This window comes from Coregonus clupeaformis, chromosome 1, assembly GCF_020615455.1.
Source record: "Coregonus clupeaformis isolate EN_2021a chromosome 1, ASM2061545v1, whole genome shotgun sequence".
Classification (NCBI taxonomy): domain Eukaryota; kingdom Metazoa; phylum Chordata; class Actinopteri; order Salmoniformes; family Salmonidae; genus Coregonus; species Coregonus clupeaformis.
In genome coordinates this window covers 77,450,673-77,464,875 of record NC_059192.1, presented here as the reverse complement: position 1 = coordinate 77,464,875, position 14,203 = coordinate 77,450,673, and the positions used below count along the sequence as shown (strand labels likewise).

Sequence of the window (14,203 nt, the reverse complement as noted above, 5' to 3'; positions counted from 1 at the left end):
CCCCCTCCCTCCCCCTCTCTCATTCCCCTCCCCCTCTCTCCTTCCCTTCTTCCCTCCCCCTCTATCCTTCCCTCCTTCCCCCTCTCTCCTTCCCTCCCCCTCTATCCTTCCCTCCTTCCCTCCCTCCCCCCTCTCTCCTTCCCTCCCCCCTCTCTCCTTCCCTCCCCCTCCCTCCCTCCTTCCCCCTCCCCTCCCTGCTCAGCGTCTGCCACTGTGTGTGCATGTGTTTCTCGCTCTCTGTGTGGTGTGTGTGTGTAGCCCTGCTGCTGGATGGGCTGATGTAGGAGCCAGATTGGCTTTAGGAGCCCTCTAATAATTATGTTTTCATCCAATCACACCACATAGTAGCAGGCACCTTGAGAACCTCTGCCAAGAATCATCAATCACCTCTTTAACACACGCACACACACACACACACACACACACACACACACACATTCTTGTAAAACTAACCTTGTGGGGACACACAATTCAGTCCCATTCAAAATCTTATTTTCCCTAACCCCTAAACCTAACCTTAACCCTAAACCTAGCTCCTAACCCTAAAACTAACCCTAGCTCCTAACCCTAATTCTAACTAACACTAATTCTAACCTTCACCCTAAACCCCCTAGAAAGCGCATTTGACCTTGTTGGGACTAACAAAATGTCCCCAGTTGGTCAAAAAATATATATAATCTGGTCACCACAAGTATAGTTTAACACACACACACACACACACACACACACACACACACACACTTAGGTACAGTTCAGGAAGTACGTAAGTAAGTAAGGGCCAGGCTGGAGCCTTTGTCTAACTGGGGTGGAAGTCAGTCAAGAAAGCATTGGTAAAGATGATTGACAGATTAGAGCATAACAAGACATACCAACACAGAACAGAGTCAGTCACTTAATGGAAATCAACAAAGCACATTAATACATGGCGGCAGTGTTGTGTTGTGATGCTGCTCGTTGGTTAGGGTAGTGGTCAAAAGTAGTGCACTATATAGGGAACAGGGTGCCATTTGTAACACAGACACACAGCATTAAGTGCCAATGGCTGTGGCAGTGGATCTGGATAAGTTCTGTAGAAGTGCCAATTGGACTCTAACAAAGACAACGATCCGTTGTTTTGACAAAGAGGCCCGAGAGGGATTCCGAGATGCCGTATTCCGATTCCATCGTGTTGAGATTCCCAGCAGCAACTGACAAAGATTGAGTCCCAAATGGCAGAGGGTGCCATTTGGGACATATTTTTTTTAACAAAATAACTGTGGCCCTTCTTTCTCTCCAATCCCACGGAGGGAAGAGTTTCTCTGCATCACACTGTCAAATGTGGCGAAAAAAAAAATATATGCCAATTTGCAGCGGATGTGCTGTGTTTGCTAATGCGAATCAGAGCCTCAAATAAGGCCACACAAACTCTGGATGACAGAGTGATATAGTTTACTGTTCCTTCTGTTGATGTTATTTTGACTAAGTGAAGTAATTACAAAGAAACTTGTATCGTTCATTCGACCACAATATTCTCAAGTTAGCGGCATGACTCCGTTAATATTGACATGTCATTGTGGAGTTGGGGTCTGGGGTGTATTTGGAACAAAATAACGGTAAAACAAGAGTAGGTACTGGTCAGGCTATAAAGTTGATTTACGTAGATAACTGTTTAAAGACATGGAATGCAGGGTGATTTTAGGGCTATCAACTAGATGTGAGATCAGAGTGGAAGTTCATCCACTGGAATTAAATCTAATCCTAAAAAGGGAAACACGAGCGCCGCTGGCCATTCTACCCTGCCTACCTCTAGCAAGTCAAGACATTACATTAGTGTGTGTGTGTGTGTGTGTGTGTCTGGGAGAGTATGAACTTGGATAATCAATTGTCACACTTCTGCAGCACCTGTTGGCTACAATATTGATGGAATGAACACATCACATGCACAACAATTTCACATTGACTTTAAACCGTCACACACAGATGCACAAGGAGAATAGGAATACTTGAGTGGTATTGTTTGAATAGATGAGTTACTAAAAGAAGACAAAAGAACACTTTGACAATGACTGGGGATCGTTTCCTTTCTACAAAGGCCCTATTAACGTTTTGTCCTCTTCTGGCAATGGGAGAAAGTGTGTGTCTGTGTTTCAATCTATAGCTAGAGGATGACTGATATCTCCAGGAGTGATAAGTACATTGTTTGTCTTAATCTGTTGTTGTCTAGTACCGTCTTTTTGCTAGCTTGGGCCATCTACTTTAAGTGCCGCCTGTCTTCCCAGTAGTCTACAGGTTGTATGAAATGCTGACTGCTCATAACTTGCAGATGATTGTTGACACATCAACCAGGATTAAGGGGCAGGGCAATTTGGGACTGTTGTTGTTTTCGTAATCAGTGGCTGTATTGGAGGGGGAGTGGTTTCACCTCTGCTAAGCAATTATCAATTTGTGTTAGTACTTCAGTCTCCCCTGGTTTCCCAGCAGCAGTCGTGCAAACATAGACGGTTCTGCGGAGTTACAGTGGGGGAAAAAAGTATTTAGTCAGCCACCAATTGTGCAAGTTCTCCCACTTAAAAAGATGAGAGGCCTGTAATTTTCATCATAGGTACACGTCAACTATGACAGACAAAATGAGAAAAGAAAAAACAGAAAATCACATTGTAGGATTTCTAATGAAAGTATTTGCAAATTATGGTGGAAAATAAGTATTTGGTCAATAACAAAAGTTTCTCAATACTTTGTTATATACCCTTTGTTGGCAATGACACAGGTCAAACGTTTTCTGTAAGTCTTCACAAGGTTTTCACACACTGTTGCTGGTATTTTGGCCCATTCCTCCATGCAGATCTCCTCTAGAGCAGTGATGTTTTGGGGCTGTCGCTGGGCAACACGGACTTTCAACTCCCTCCAAAGATTTTCTATGGGGTTGAGATCTGGAGACTGGCTAGGCCACTCCAGGACCTTGAAATGCTTCTTACGAAGCCACTCCTTCGTTGCTCGGGCGGTGTGTTTGGGATCATTGTCATGTTGAAAGACCCAGCCACGTTTCATCTTCAATGCCCTTGCTGATGGAAGGAGGTTTTCACTCAAAATCTCACGATACATGGCCCCATTCATTCTTTCCTTTACACGGATCAGTCGTCCTGGTCCCTTTGCAGAAAAAACAGCCCCAAAGCATGATGTTTCCACCCCCATGCTTCACAGTAGGTATGGTGTTCTTTGGATGCAACTCAGCATTCTTTGTCCTCCAAACACGACGAGTTGAGTTTTTACCAAAAAGTTCTATTTTGGTTTCATCTGACCATATGACATTCTCCCAATCCTCTTCTGGATCATCCAAATGCACTCTAGCAAACTTCAGACGGGCCTGGACATGTACTGGCTTAAGCAGGGGGACACGTCTGGCACTGCAGGATTTGAGTCCCTGGCGGCGTAGTGTGTTACTGATGGTAGGCTTTGTTACTTTGGTCCCAGCTCTCTGCAGGTCATTTACTAGGTCCCCCCATGTGGTTCTGGGATTTTTGCTCACCGTTCTTGTGATAATTTTGACCCCACGGGGTGAGATCTTGCGTGGAGCCCCAGATCGAGGGAGATTATCAGTGGTCTTGTATGTCTTCCATTTCCTAATAATTGCTCCCACAGTTGATTTCTTCAAACCAAGCTGCTTACTTATTGCAGATTCAGTCTTCCCAGCCTGGTGCAGGTCTACAATTTTGTTTCTGGTGTCCTTTGACAGCTCTTTGGTCTTGGCCATAGTGGAGTTTGGAGTGTGACTGTTTGAGGTTGTGGACAGGTGTCTTTTATACTGATAACAAGTTCAAACAGGTGCCATTAATACAGGTAACGAGTGGAGGACAGAGGAGCCTCTTAAAGAAGAAGTTACAGGTCTGTGAGAGCCAGAAATCTTGCTTGTTTGTAGGTGACCAAATACTTATTTTTCACCATAATTTGCAAATAAATTCATTAAAAATCCTACAATGTGATTTTCTGGATTTTCTTTTCTCAATTTGTCTGTCATAGTTGACGTGTACCTATGATGAAAATTACAGGCCTCTCTCATCTTTTTAAGTGGGAGAACTTGCACAATTGGTGGCTGACTAAATACTTTTTTTCCCCACTGTATGAGAGAAAGGCTCCACACCACTCTCTCACTTAAGTATCTTATCTTGTTATTTTCAGATCTAATTTTGCTCTTTTGTAGCTTTGTCAACTATGTGTGTGTTTTCTATACCTGTTCACGCCCACTCCTTGGCTGTAACCCTTCTAAACTCAGCAAAAAAAGAAACGTCCTGTCACTGTCAAATGCATTTATTTTCAGAAAACTTAACATGTGTAAATATTTGTATCAAAATCAAAAGTAACAGTCAGTATCTGGTGTGGCCACCAGCTGCATTAAGTACTGCAGTGCATCACCTCCTCATGGACTGCACCAGATTTGCCAGTTGTTGCTGTGAGATGTTACCCCACTCTTCCACCAAGACACCTGCAAGTTCCCAGACATTTCTGGGGGAAATGGCCCTAGCCCTCACCCTCCGATCCAACAGGTCCCAGACGTGCTCAATGGGATTGAGATCCAGGCTCTTCGCTGACCATGGCAGAACACTGACATTCCTGTCTTGCAGGAAATCACGCACAGAACGAGCAGTATGGCTGGTGGCATTGTCATGCTGGAGGGTCATGTCAGGATGAGCCTGCAGGAAGGGTACCACATGAGGGAGGAGGATGTCTTCCCTGTAACGCACAGCGTTGAGATTGCCTGCAATGACGACAAGCTCAGTCCGATGATGCTGTAACACACCGCCCCAGTCCATGACGGACCCTCCACCTCCAAATCGATCCTGCTCCAGAGTACAGGCCTCGGTGTAACGCTCATTCCTTCGACAATAAACGCGAATCCGACCATCACCCCTGGTGAGACAAAACCGCGACTCGTCAGTGAAGAGCACTTTTTGCCAGTCCTGTCTGGTCCAACGACGGTGGGTTTGTGCCCATAGGCGACGTTGTCGCCGGTGATGTCTGGTGAGGACCTGCCTTACAACAGGCCTACAAAGCCCTCAGTCCAGCCTCGCTCAGCCTATTGCGGACAGTTTTCATAACTGTGACCTTAATTGCCTACTGACCACTGATGGAGGGATTGTGCGTTCCTTGTGTAACTCGGCAGTTGTTGTTGCCATCCTGTACCTGTCCCGCAGGTGTGATGTTTGGATGTACCGATCCTGTGCAATTGTCGTTATACGTGGTCTGCCACTGCGAGGACGATCAGCTGTCCGTCCGGTCTCTCTGTAGCGCTGTGTTAGGTGTCTCACAGTACGGACATTGCAATTTATTGCCCTGGCCACATCTGCCGTCCTCATGCCTCCTTGCAGCATGCCTAAGGCACGTTCATGTAGATGAGCAGGGACCCTGGGCATATTTATTTCAGTAGAAAGGCCTCTTTAGTGTCCTAAGTTTTCATAACTGTGGCCTTAATTGCCTACTGTCTGTAAGCTGTTAGTGTCTTAACGACCGTTCCACAGGTGCATGTTCATTAATTGTTTATGGTTCATTGAACAAGCATGGGAAAGTGTGTTTAAACCCTTTACAATGAAGATCTGCGAAGTTATTTGGATTTTCACTAATTATCTTTGAAAGACAGGGTCCTGAAAAATGGACGTTTCTTTTTTTGCTGAGTTTAATTTAGTGTACCCTGCGTGCACAACCCATATGGAATTCCTGGTCTCTGGCAGTGTTTGGAACTGCAGATCTGCGGTCACCAACGCAGAGTTCATCTCAGCCTATGCTGCCCTTCAGTCCAAAACACTTGAGCGTGCTGTCTCTGACCAACTCTCTCGCCATCTCTCTCAGAACGATCTTCTTGACCTAACCAGTCAGGCTTCAAGATGGGTCACTCAACTGAGACTGCTCTTCCCTGTGTCACGGAGGCTCTCCGCATTGCCAAAGCAGACTCCCTCTCCTCTGTTCTCATCCTCCTAGATCTATTTGCTGCCTTCAACACCGTGAACCATCATATCCTCCTCTCCACCCTCTCAGGGCTGGGCATCTCAGGCTCTGCACACTCTTGGATTACATCCTACCTGGCATGCCATTCCTACAGGTGACGTAGAGAGGATCTGTGTCTGCACCACGCACTCGTACTACTGGTGTCACCCAGGGTTATCTTTACCCCCTTCTGACACCCAGGTGGCGACATGCATCTCTGCGTGCCTGGCAGATATTTCAGCTTGGATGTCAGCCCACCACCTCAAGCTCAACCACGACAAGACTGAGCTCCTCTTCCTCCCGGGGATGGCCTCTCCATTACAGTTGACAACTCCATGGTGCGCCCCTCCCAGAGTGCAAAGAATCTTGGCGAGACCCTGGACAACACCCTTTCGTTCTCTGCAAACATCAAAGCAGTGACTTGCTCCTACAGGTTCATGCTCCACAACATCCGTAGAGTATGACCCTAACTCACACAAGTGACTTAGGTCCTAATCCCGGCATTTGTCATTTCCCGTCTGGACTACTGCAACTCTATTTACAATGACTACTGCATTATAAATATGGTACTGGAACTGACCCTGTACATGTTCTTCTTATTTCTCCTTTTTATATCTCATGTGGTTTTGTTCAATCTTGTTATTTTTTGTATTACATTGTTATTGATTACTGCATTGTTGGGGTTAGAGTTTGCAAGAAAGGCATTTCACTGTCCTTGTGCATGTGACATTGAAACTTGAACTCGCTGTTGGCTGGGCTCCCCACTTGTGCCATCAAACCCCTGCAACTTATCCAAAACACTGCAGCCCGTCTGGCGTTCAACCTTCCCAAGTTCTCCTATGTCACCCCGCTCCTCCCCACACTCCACTGGCTTCCAGTCGAAGCTCGTATCCACTGCAAGACCATGGTACTTGCCTACGGAGCAGCAAGTGGAACTGCCCCTCCCTACCTTCTGGCTATGCTCAAACCCTAAACCCCAACCCGAGTACTCCATTCTGCCACCTCTGGTCTCTTGGCCCTCCCACCCCTACAGGAGGGCAGCTCCAGCTCAGCCCAGTCCAAGCTCTTCTCTGTCCTGGCACCCCAATGGTGGAACCAGCTTCCCCCCGAAGCTAGGACAACAGAGTCCCTGCCCATCTTCCAAAAACATCTAAAACCCTACCTCTTCAAAGAGTATCTTAAATACTTACTATGACTGAGATATGGGGTTGTCCCACCTAGCTATCTTAAGAGCGTCACTGTAAGTTGCTATAGATAAGAGTCTGCTAAATTACTAAAATGTGATGTGTGCGCTCATGCGTGCGTGTGTGTGTGTGTGTGTCTCTACACATTTGAATGTAGAGACTAGAGCAGGGGTACTCAACTACTATTTCCTAGGTGGTAAAGGTCCGGATGGATATTGTCCTTTATCGGCGCTGTGGTACAGCGTCGTAGCAAACAGTTGTCTAAGACTTAGGAAACATGTTATATAAAATGTACATTAAATACATTAAATGAGACTAAGTATTTGAATTAATTACAACTTCTTTCGAATGTAAACATGTGCAACATTGCATCAACATCGCTGAAGAACAAAAGTGGTTGCATAATTGTCTATGCAAAAAGTGCACTGTGAACCATTGTACATGGGCCTTGACTAAAATAAAAAAAGATTTAAATAAAATTAAGTGTATGTTTTCTGGAGAACAAAGGAGAGTTGAACAACAATAATAATCTGAATGCACAGAACGTCAATGTGGGCCATGCAATACTCATGTATAAGTCACTTGTCAGTGTTGCTGTAGGTGGGTGTGGTGGTGGAATCAGGCGCAGGACGCAGAAAATAAGTCCAAAAGACTTTAGTGGATGCACAAACTCAAGCACGATGAAATGCCCTGAGGCGAGAACTCCGCACGCAGGCGAAAACAAAACGGGCGCACTAAACAGGTGCGACAAAACACTCCTACACATAGGAGGACAGCTCTACCGAGCAAACAGTATACGCATTAGCAAAACGCACGACAGTGAAGACAATCACACACAACACCTGACAAACACAACGAGAACTTATAGGACACTAATGACACTAAACGATAACAGGTGTACAATACCAGACCAGACCAAACGAACATAGAAACATACAACGGTGGCAGCTAGTATTCCGGAGACGACGAACGCCGAAGCCTGCCCGAGCAAGGAAGAGAGGCAGCCTCGGCCGAAACCGTGACATCACTCTGGGCCTTGCCCTGCATTAATGAGAGAAATTACATTTTCTGTCTCCTGCCAATGCTTTGAACTTTGGCACAAATGGTGTGAGAGTAACTCTGAGACACTGGTGAAGGTGTTCATTGGTGAGCCTGGTGCGGTATTTGTTTTTAATGAAGTTCGCTGTGGAGAAGGCTGATTCACAGCTGTATGTGGAGCCAAACATGGTCAGGATGTCTAGTGCCAGTTTCTTGAGAACAGAGACATCAGCTGCAGGCACCATCTTTCCCCAGAAAGTGACAGGGTCCTTCAAAGCCACATTTTCTTGCAGCTCAATCAACTCCATTTGCAGTGATGCAACATCTACCCATCTGAAGATCTGTTTTGTTTCTTCTGACAACTTTGTCACATTTGTGACCAAGAAGGGGTTCTGGATGAGCAGCAGCAGTTCTCTTCCAACAGTGAAGTCATCAAAGCGAGCCTTGAAGTTATCCATCAGCTTCTGGATGAAATCAACATGGTTGGGAACATCTTTGTCTCCCGCGTTTCGCCAGAAGATTGGGGACAAGTTCTCCCTGGAGATAATTCAGGAAAAGCTCAAATTTCTTCTGGAAAGCCTGGACTGCTGTTATCATAACACACACTGTGTTGTCCCGTCCCTGCAGCTTAACATTCAGTTGATTAAGGTGTGATGTAATGTCTGTCAAAAATGCAACTGTTTCCATCTTCTCCTCATCTTCCAAAAACTCTGAAAACTGAGTTGCCTTGTCATTCTTTTGCTCTGACAACAAAGCTTTGATTTCCTCCTGAATGGCCCAAAAGCGTTCCAAAACCCTGCCTTTGCTGAGCCATCTGACATTGTTTTGCAGTAGGAAGTCATCAAAACTGCCATTGGCCTCTGTCAGAATGCCTCGTAGCAGGCGGTGATGTTGCTCTCAAAAAGTTGATCAGTTTCATCATCGTTGTCATGACCTCAGAATACTATTTTCCCAGACTGGCACACAGGACAGATTGATGGATAATGCAGTGATATGATGTCAGGTCAGTGTGGTCCTCTTTCAAACGTGCAACCAGTCCCCTCCCTCTTCCCTTTCATGGCTGGAGCTCCATCTGTGGTGATGGAGACCACTGACTTCAGATCTATCCCCCGTTTTGTCAGCATCCCTTTGATGGCCTCATGGATATCCTCTCCCTGTGTGTGCGCTTCTAGATTTGTTAAGCCCAACAGCTCCTCACAGAATTCCTTCTTTGTTTCGTAATAAAATCTGACAAACACCAGAAGCTGGGCATTATCAATGTTATCTGTTGATTCATCCACAGCTAATGAAATGCATGGTGCATTCTGAATGGCCTCATCAAGTTGTGAAGTTAAATCTTCAGCTAATATTTCAGTTCTCCTCATTGCTGTGGAATCTGACAGTGGGATCTGTTTGATATTTTCTCTGAGCTCATCTTTTTGTTTACCTTCAAGCAAGGTGTCAGCAACTTCATACATGCATTACTTTACCATCTCAGTGTCTGAAAATGTTTGTGTTTTCCCAAAACCCAAGTTATCCTCAGTGAACACTCCATTGCACGTTGTTGGGCTGTCAGGAAATTGACAAGGATTTTGGTGGACGTCTCATATTTGAGTTGGCTAATCTTGTTTGTTCTCACCATCGCAGTCAAATCTTTCTGTTTCTCTCTGCCTGCATGTCCCAAGGTTCCGTGGAGGATACTTGGATTAATGTGATTGGGTAAGACGCGGCCTCTTGTATTTGCATATAACCACACAATTGGATTAGAAGGGGCACTAGTAGAGGTGTTGCTTCAAGAGAGAGAGGGTGTGAGAAAGAGAGGTTGCTGGGTAAAAGAGGCCAATTTTTTTTTAAAGCTGTCTACAAATAATGTATTGACTTTTATATAACAAAATGCGATGTTGTCCGGTCCGGACTGACCCTTCTCTGGGTCCGGACCAGGACCGCGGTCCGCCAGTTGAGTTTGGCTGGACTAGAGTCATTTGAATGTAGAGAGAGAGAGAGAGAGAGAGAGAGAGAGAGAGAGAGAGAATTTTAATGTAGAGTGTCACTTACCGCTATATAATAGACCTTGGCTTTCTCAACCAGCTCCCAGTTGCCATCCAGATCCAGGTGTTTCTCCTTGTTGTAGCAGTTTGCTGCTGCCAGGTTAGCAACCAAGGACCTGCACAGACACAGCCCATAAATCACAACAGGGACCTGCACAGACACAGCCCATAAATCACACACCCCGCTCTCCAATCATCCATCTTCATTCCCAACTCCAAAAATATCCCCAAAACACCAGCATCAGACCCAGGCTACGACCCAAATTTCACCCTATTCCCTATATAATGCACTATGTTTGACCAAAGCTGGTCAAAAGTTCTGCACTATATAGGGAATAGCGTGCCGTTTGGGACGTAGCTCAGACACTTTCCTCCATGATGTAAAAGGATGATAATGCGTAGCGTAGAACGTTAGGTGCAAGGTGAAATAAAGTAATGTTTTCTTATCAAAACTTAAATTGGTTATCACAGAGACAGTCTGACCCGGCCTTAGGGCTTTGGATAAAAGTAGCACACTATATAGGGAATAGGGTGCCATTTGGGATGCAGACAGACACAGGTCTCCAATAGAGAATGGGATTAAAAACATTCAAGGCTAACAGTGAACCAAGGTTCCGCCTGAAATAATGTCACATTATCATGTCACCTCTTAAAACGTTTTGCGCTAATAATCAGGCCCCAGTCTGCATCTGAAATGGCCTATATAGTGCACTATTTTTGACAAGGGCCCATAAGGTAAAAAGTAGTGCACTATGTAGGGAAAATAGGGTGCCATTTCAGATGCAGCCACAGTCTTCACCTCTTCATCTGTTGTGGCATGTGAGAGGATGTGTAAGGATGTGAGATACTGGAGGTGATATTGAGACAGAGAGGTTCATTCATACATCCTAGCCAGCCTAACTGACAATACCTTCTCTGCATTATTATCTAAAGCCAAAGCAGATCAACAGGGCTCGTATCCATAAAGCGTGGGGTCAGGTCCGACACGACAGGTAAAATTAATGTAATTAGCTACGGAGTTCAATGGACAGGGTGGTTTGTGTTCATAAATGGTGTGTGAGGAAATAATTTGATGCAGTGTTTGGAACTAAGATCCATGAACAAGTGAGAGTCTCAGAGGATTTGGGACCTTGCTTAGTGTTGGGAAAAACAGTATGATGGCATTGAATTAAATCACCAAGTAAAGCACTACCCCATGATCAAACAGTGTTAAGAAAATAATATATAATAATAAGCCATTTAGCAGACGCTTTTATCCAAAGCGACTTACACTCATGCGCATATACATTTTTACGTGTGAGTGGTCCTGGGAATCGAACTCAATATCCTGGTGTAGCACAGCCGTGATGGACAGAGCTACAGAGCTGTGTGTGTGTGTGTTACAGAGGAAAATACCATATATGGTGCAGTTCCTGAAGAGAGAGATTGGCTAGGCTAATCAAAGCAGAGGAGGTTATTACACACTGACTGGCTGGAATCCTTCAAAGCTCTACATCTCCCTCATAACCCAGCCCTGCCATGACCTTTAACCTGGCCTCCTGAGCTGTCTGTTAAACACCTGGAAGACATATTACAGGGCTCCTCTCCTGAAGCACACAGACTGACCTTTTTAGGTGTCAGAGCCCACATCAAACAAGCCCCACTAAGAGAGCTCGTTCACTGGGCCTGTCTGCCAGGCCTACAGGGCAGGCCAGCCGCTAGAGACTAACACACACACACACAAACACGGTGAGTGACACCTCCAGTAGCGAGAGATGAAAGGCCAGACAGACTGAGTCTTTACTGAGGACTTATTGATCCACATCTGGCCCTGTGTGTGTGTGTGTGTGTGAGACGTGTTGATGATGACAACAGTGTGAGAAGCGGTTGACAGTCTGAGGGTCAATACTACTGACAGACAGGAGGGGTCTGACAGGTGAGGAGAGTGATCCAAATACATCTAAAAATAATGATAATAATTTGCTTATACTTGTCCTGTTTCACACATGTACAAGTGCGTATTATACGCATGTGTGAAATGGAAATGTTTTTCCATCGTCAGCCATTATCAACGGCGACCCTGGAGCAATTTAGGGCACGTCGACCGATTTTTCACCCTGTCGGCTTGTGGAGTCGAACTAGCAACCTTTCGGTTACTGGCCCAACGCTAAAACCGCTCGCCTACCCTCATGTGTTGCGTCCCAAATGGCACCCTACTCCCTATATAGTGCACTACTTTAGAACAGGGCCAAGAGGGGGATGTGGTCAAAAGCAGTCCACTATATAGTGAATAGGGTGCCATTTGGGCTGCATCCTCTGTGTCCGCCTGAGCCTGTACTGTAGATAGGTGACAAGACGAGTCACTGGGGCTGCAAGGTTCCACCAGAGTGGAAGGAATGTACAGTAAGTGCTTTCCTTTGATGAAAGACGACCGACTAGCATTTACGTATGACGAGCTGTCACCATTTAACAACTCTGTGAACTTGAAATGAACAGAAACTACTCTTGGGGGACAGATAATTGGGATGTACACCAGGTTCTCTCTCCTTCCTCCTGAAGTGTGCACTAGTTCACTACTCCCCACTTAGTTTAAAAGCATTGGATTGGTGGAGGCATGGGCTAGAGGGAGGGAGTTTCCATACCAGTCAAATCCATGACGGGAAGTGAACACGGGCACACATCAGGAGAAAGGACCGGTGTTGGTTTGGGGAGGGGGGGTCACTTCCTGTTCCTGCTTAGCTTAGAGCTGATTGGACGAGGCCTGACCTGTTGTCCCCAGTGATGCAGGCAGCGCAGGTTCCGGTTGGCTCCTGGGTCTGTTGGTAGTAGCGAGCGTCTACATGGGCTTCCTCAGCCTTCTGTTTCAGGATTTCTCCAAAGTGGTCCGTCCCGATGCAGCCGAAGAACGTGGCCACCTTGTGAGGTTTCTGGATCATCCACTAGAGGAGACAGGAGAGGAACTGTTAGTACATTAGGTATATTGACCTGTGTTGCTCAGTAGGTAGAACATAGCACTTAAAACGCCAAGGGTTGTGGGTTCAATTGCCGCTGGGGCCAGCCATACAAAAAATGTATGCACGCATGACTAAGTCGCTTTGGATAAAAGGATCTGCTTAACCCCCTTAGGTCGATGTCTGTGCCCCTGCGAAAATCGAATTAGCATATTCAAAAAATCCCCATAAAAATCTGTCAGTTTAAGCTAGACATCTGTTTTCTTTTGCATTTGATGCGTCTCAATGGGCCGCATCTGCCTATACCGCACTTCAGCATCTGCGTTGAAAGGTGACAGAGCTAGAGCGGTGTTTGTCAAACCATGAGACATCCCGCAAATTGGTCTTCTCACAAAATCATCTGTAGCAGCCGAACGGTTTGGCCTACAGTTGATGTTGAGATGTGTCTGTTACTTGAACTCTGTGAAGCATTTATTTGGCCTGCAATTTCTGAGGCTGGTAACTCTAATTAACTTATCCTCTGCAGCAGAGGTAACTCTGGGTCTTCCATTCCTGTGGCGGTCCTCATGAGAGCCAGTTTCATCATAGCGCTTGATGGTTTTTGCGACTGCACTTGAAGAAACTTTCAAAGTTCTTGAAATTTTCCGGATTGACCCCCCCCCCCTACCTTGTCACAACACAACTGATTGGCTCAAACGCATTAAGAAGGAAAGAAATTCCACAAAAATAACTTTTAACAAGGCACACCTGTTAATTGAAAATGCATTCCAGGTGACTACCTCATGAAGCTGGTTGAGAGAATGCCAAGAGTGTGCAAAGCTGTCATCAAGGCAATGGGTGGCTATTTGAAGAATCTCAAACATAAAATATATTTTGATTTGTTTAACACTTTTTTGATTACTACATGATTCCATATGTGTTATTTCATAGTTCTGATGTCTTCGCTATTATTCTACAATGTAGAAAATAGTCAAAATAAAGAAAAACCCTTGAATGAGTAGGTATTCTAAAACTTTTGACCGGTTGTGTATATTATATTACAGGTGTTTAATACCATCAAATATGTAAA

General features: G+C 45.4%; 1 protein-coding gene across 3 annotated transcripts in view; it reads right to left on the bottom strand.

Annotated features, from left to right (window-relative positions):
* adkb (adenosine kinase b) overlaps positions 1 to 14,203 on the bottom strand; it is a 277,396-nt gene that overhangs the window by 158,887 nt on the left and 104,306 nt on the right. For all 3 annotated transcript variants that reach the window (XM_041889368.2, XM_041889365.1, XM_041889367.1), the window contains exons 5-6: positions 12,950 to 13,122; positions 10,212 to 10,320 (exon numbers count right to left, since the gene is read on the bottom strand). In XM_041889368.2, the coding sequence (XP_041745302.1) occupies positions 10,212 to 10,320; positions 12,950 to 13,122 (282 nt within the window). The remainder of the gene's footprint in view (positions 1 to 10,211; positions 10,321 to 12,949; positions 13,123 to 14,203) is intronic.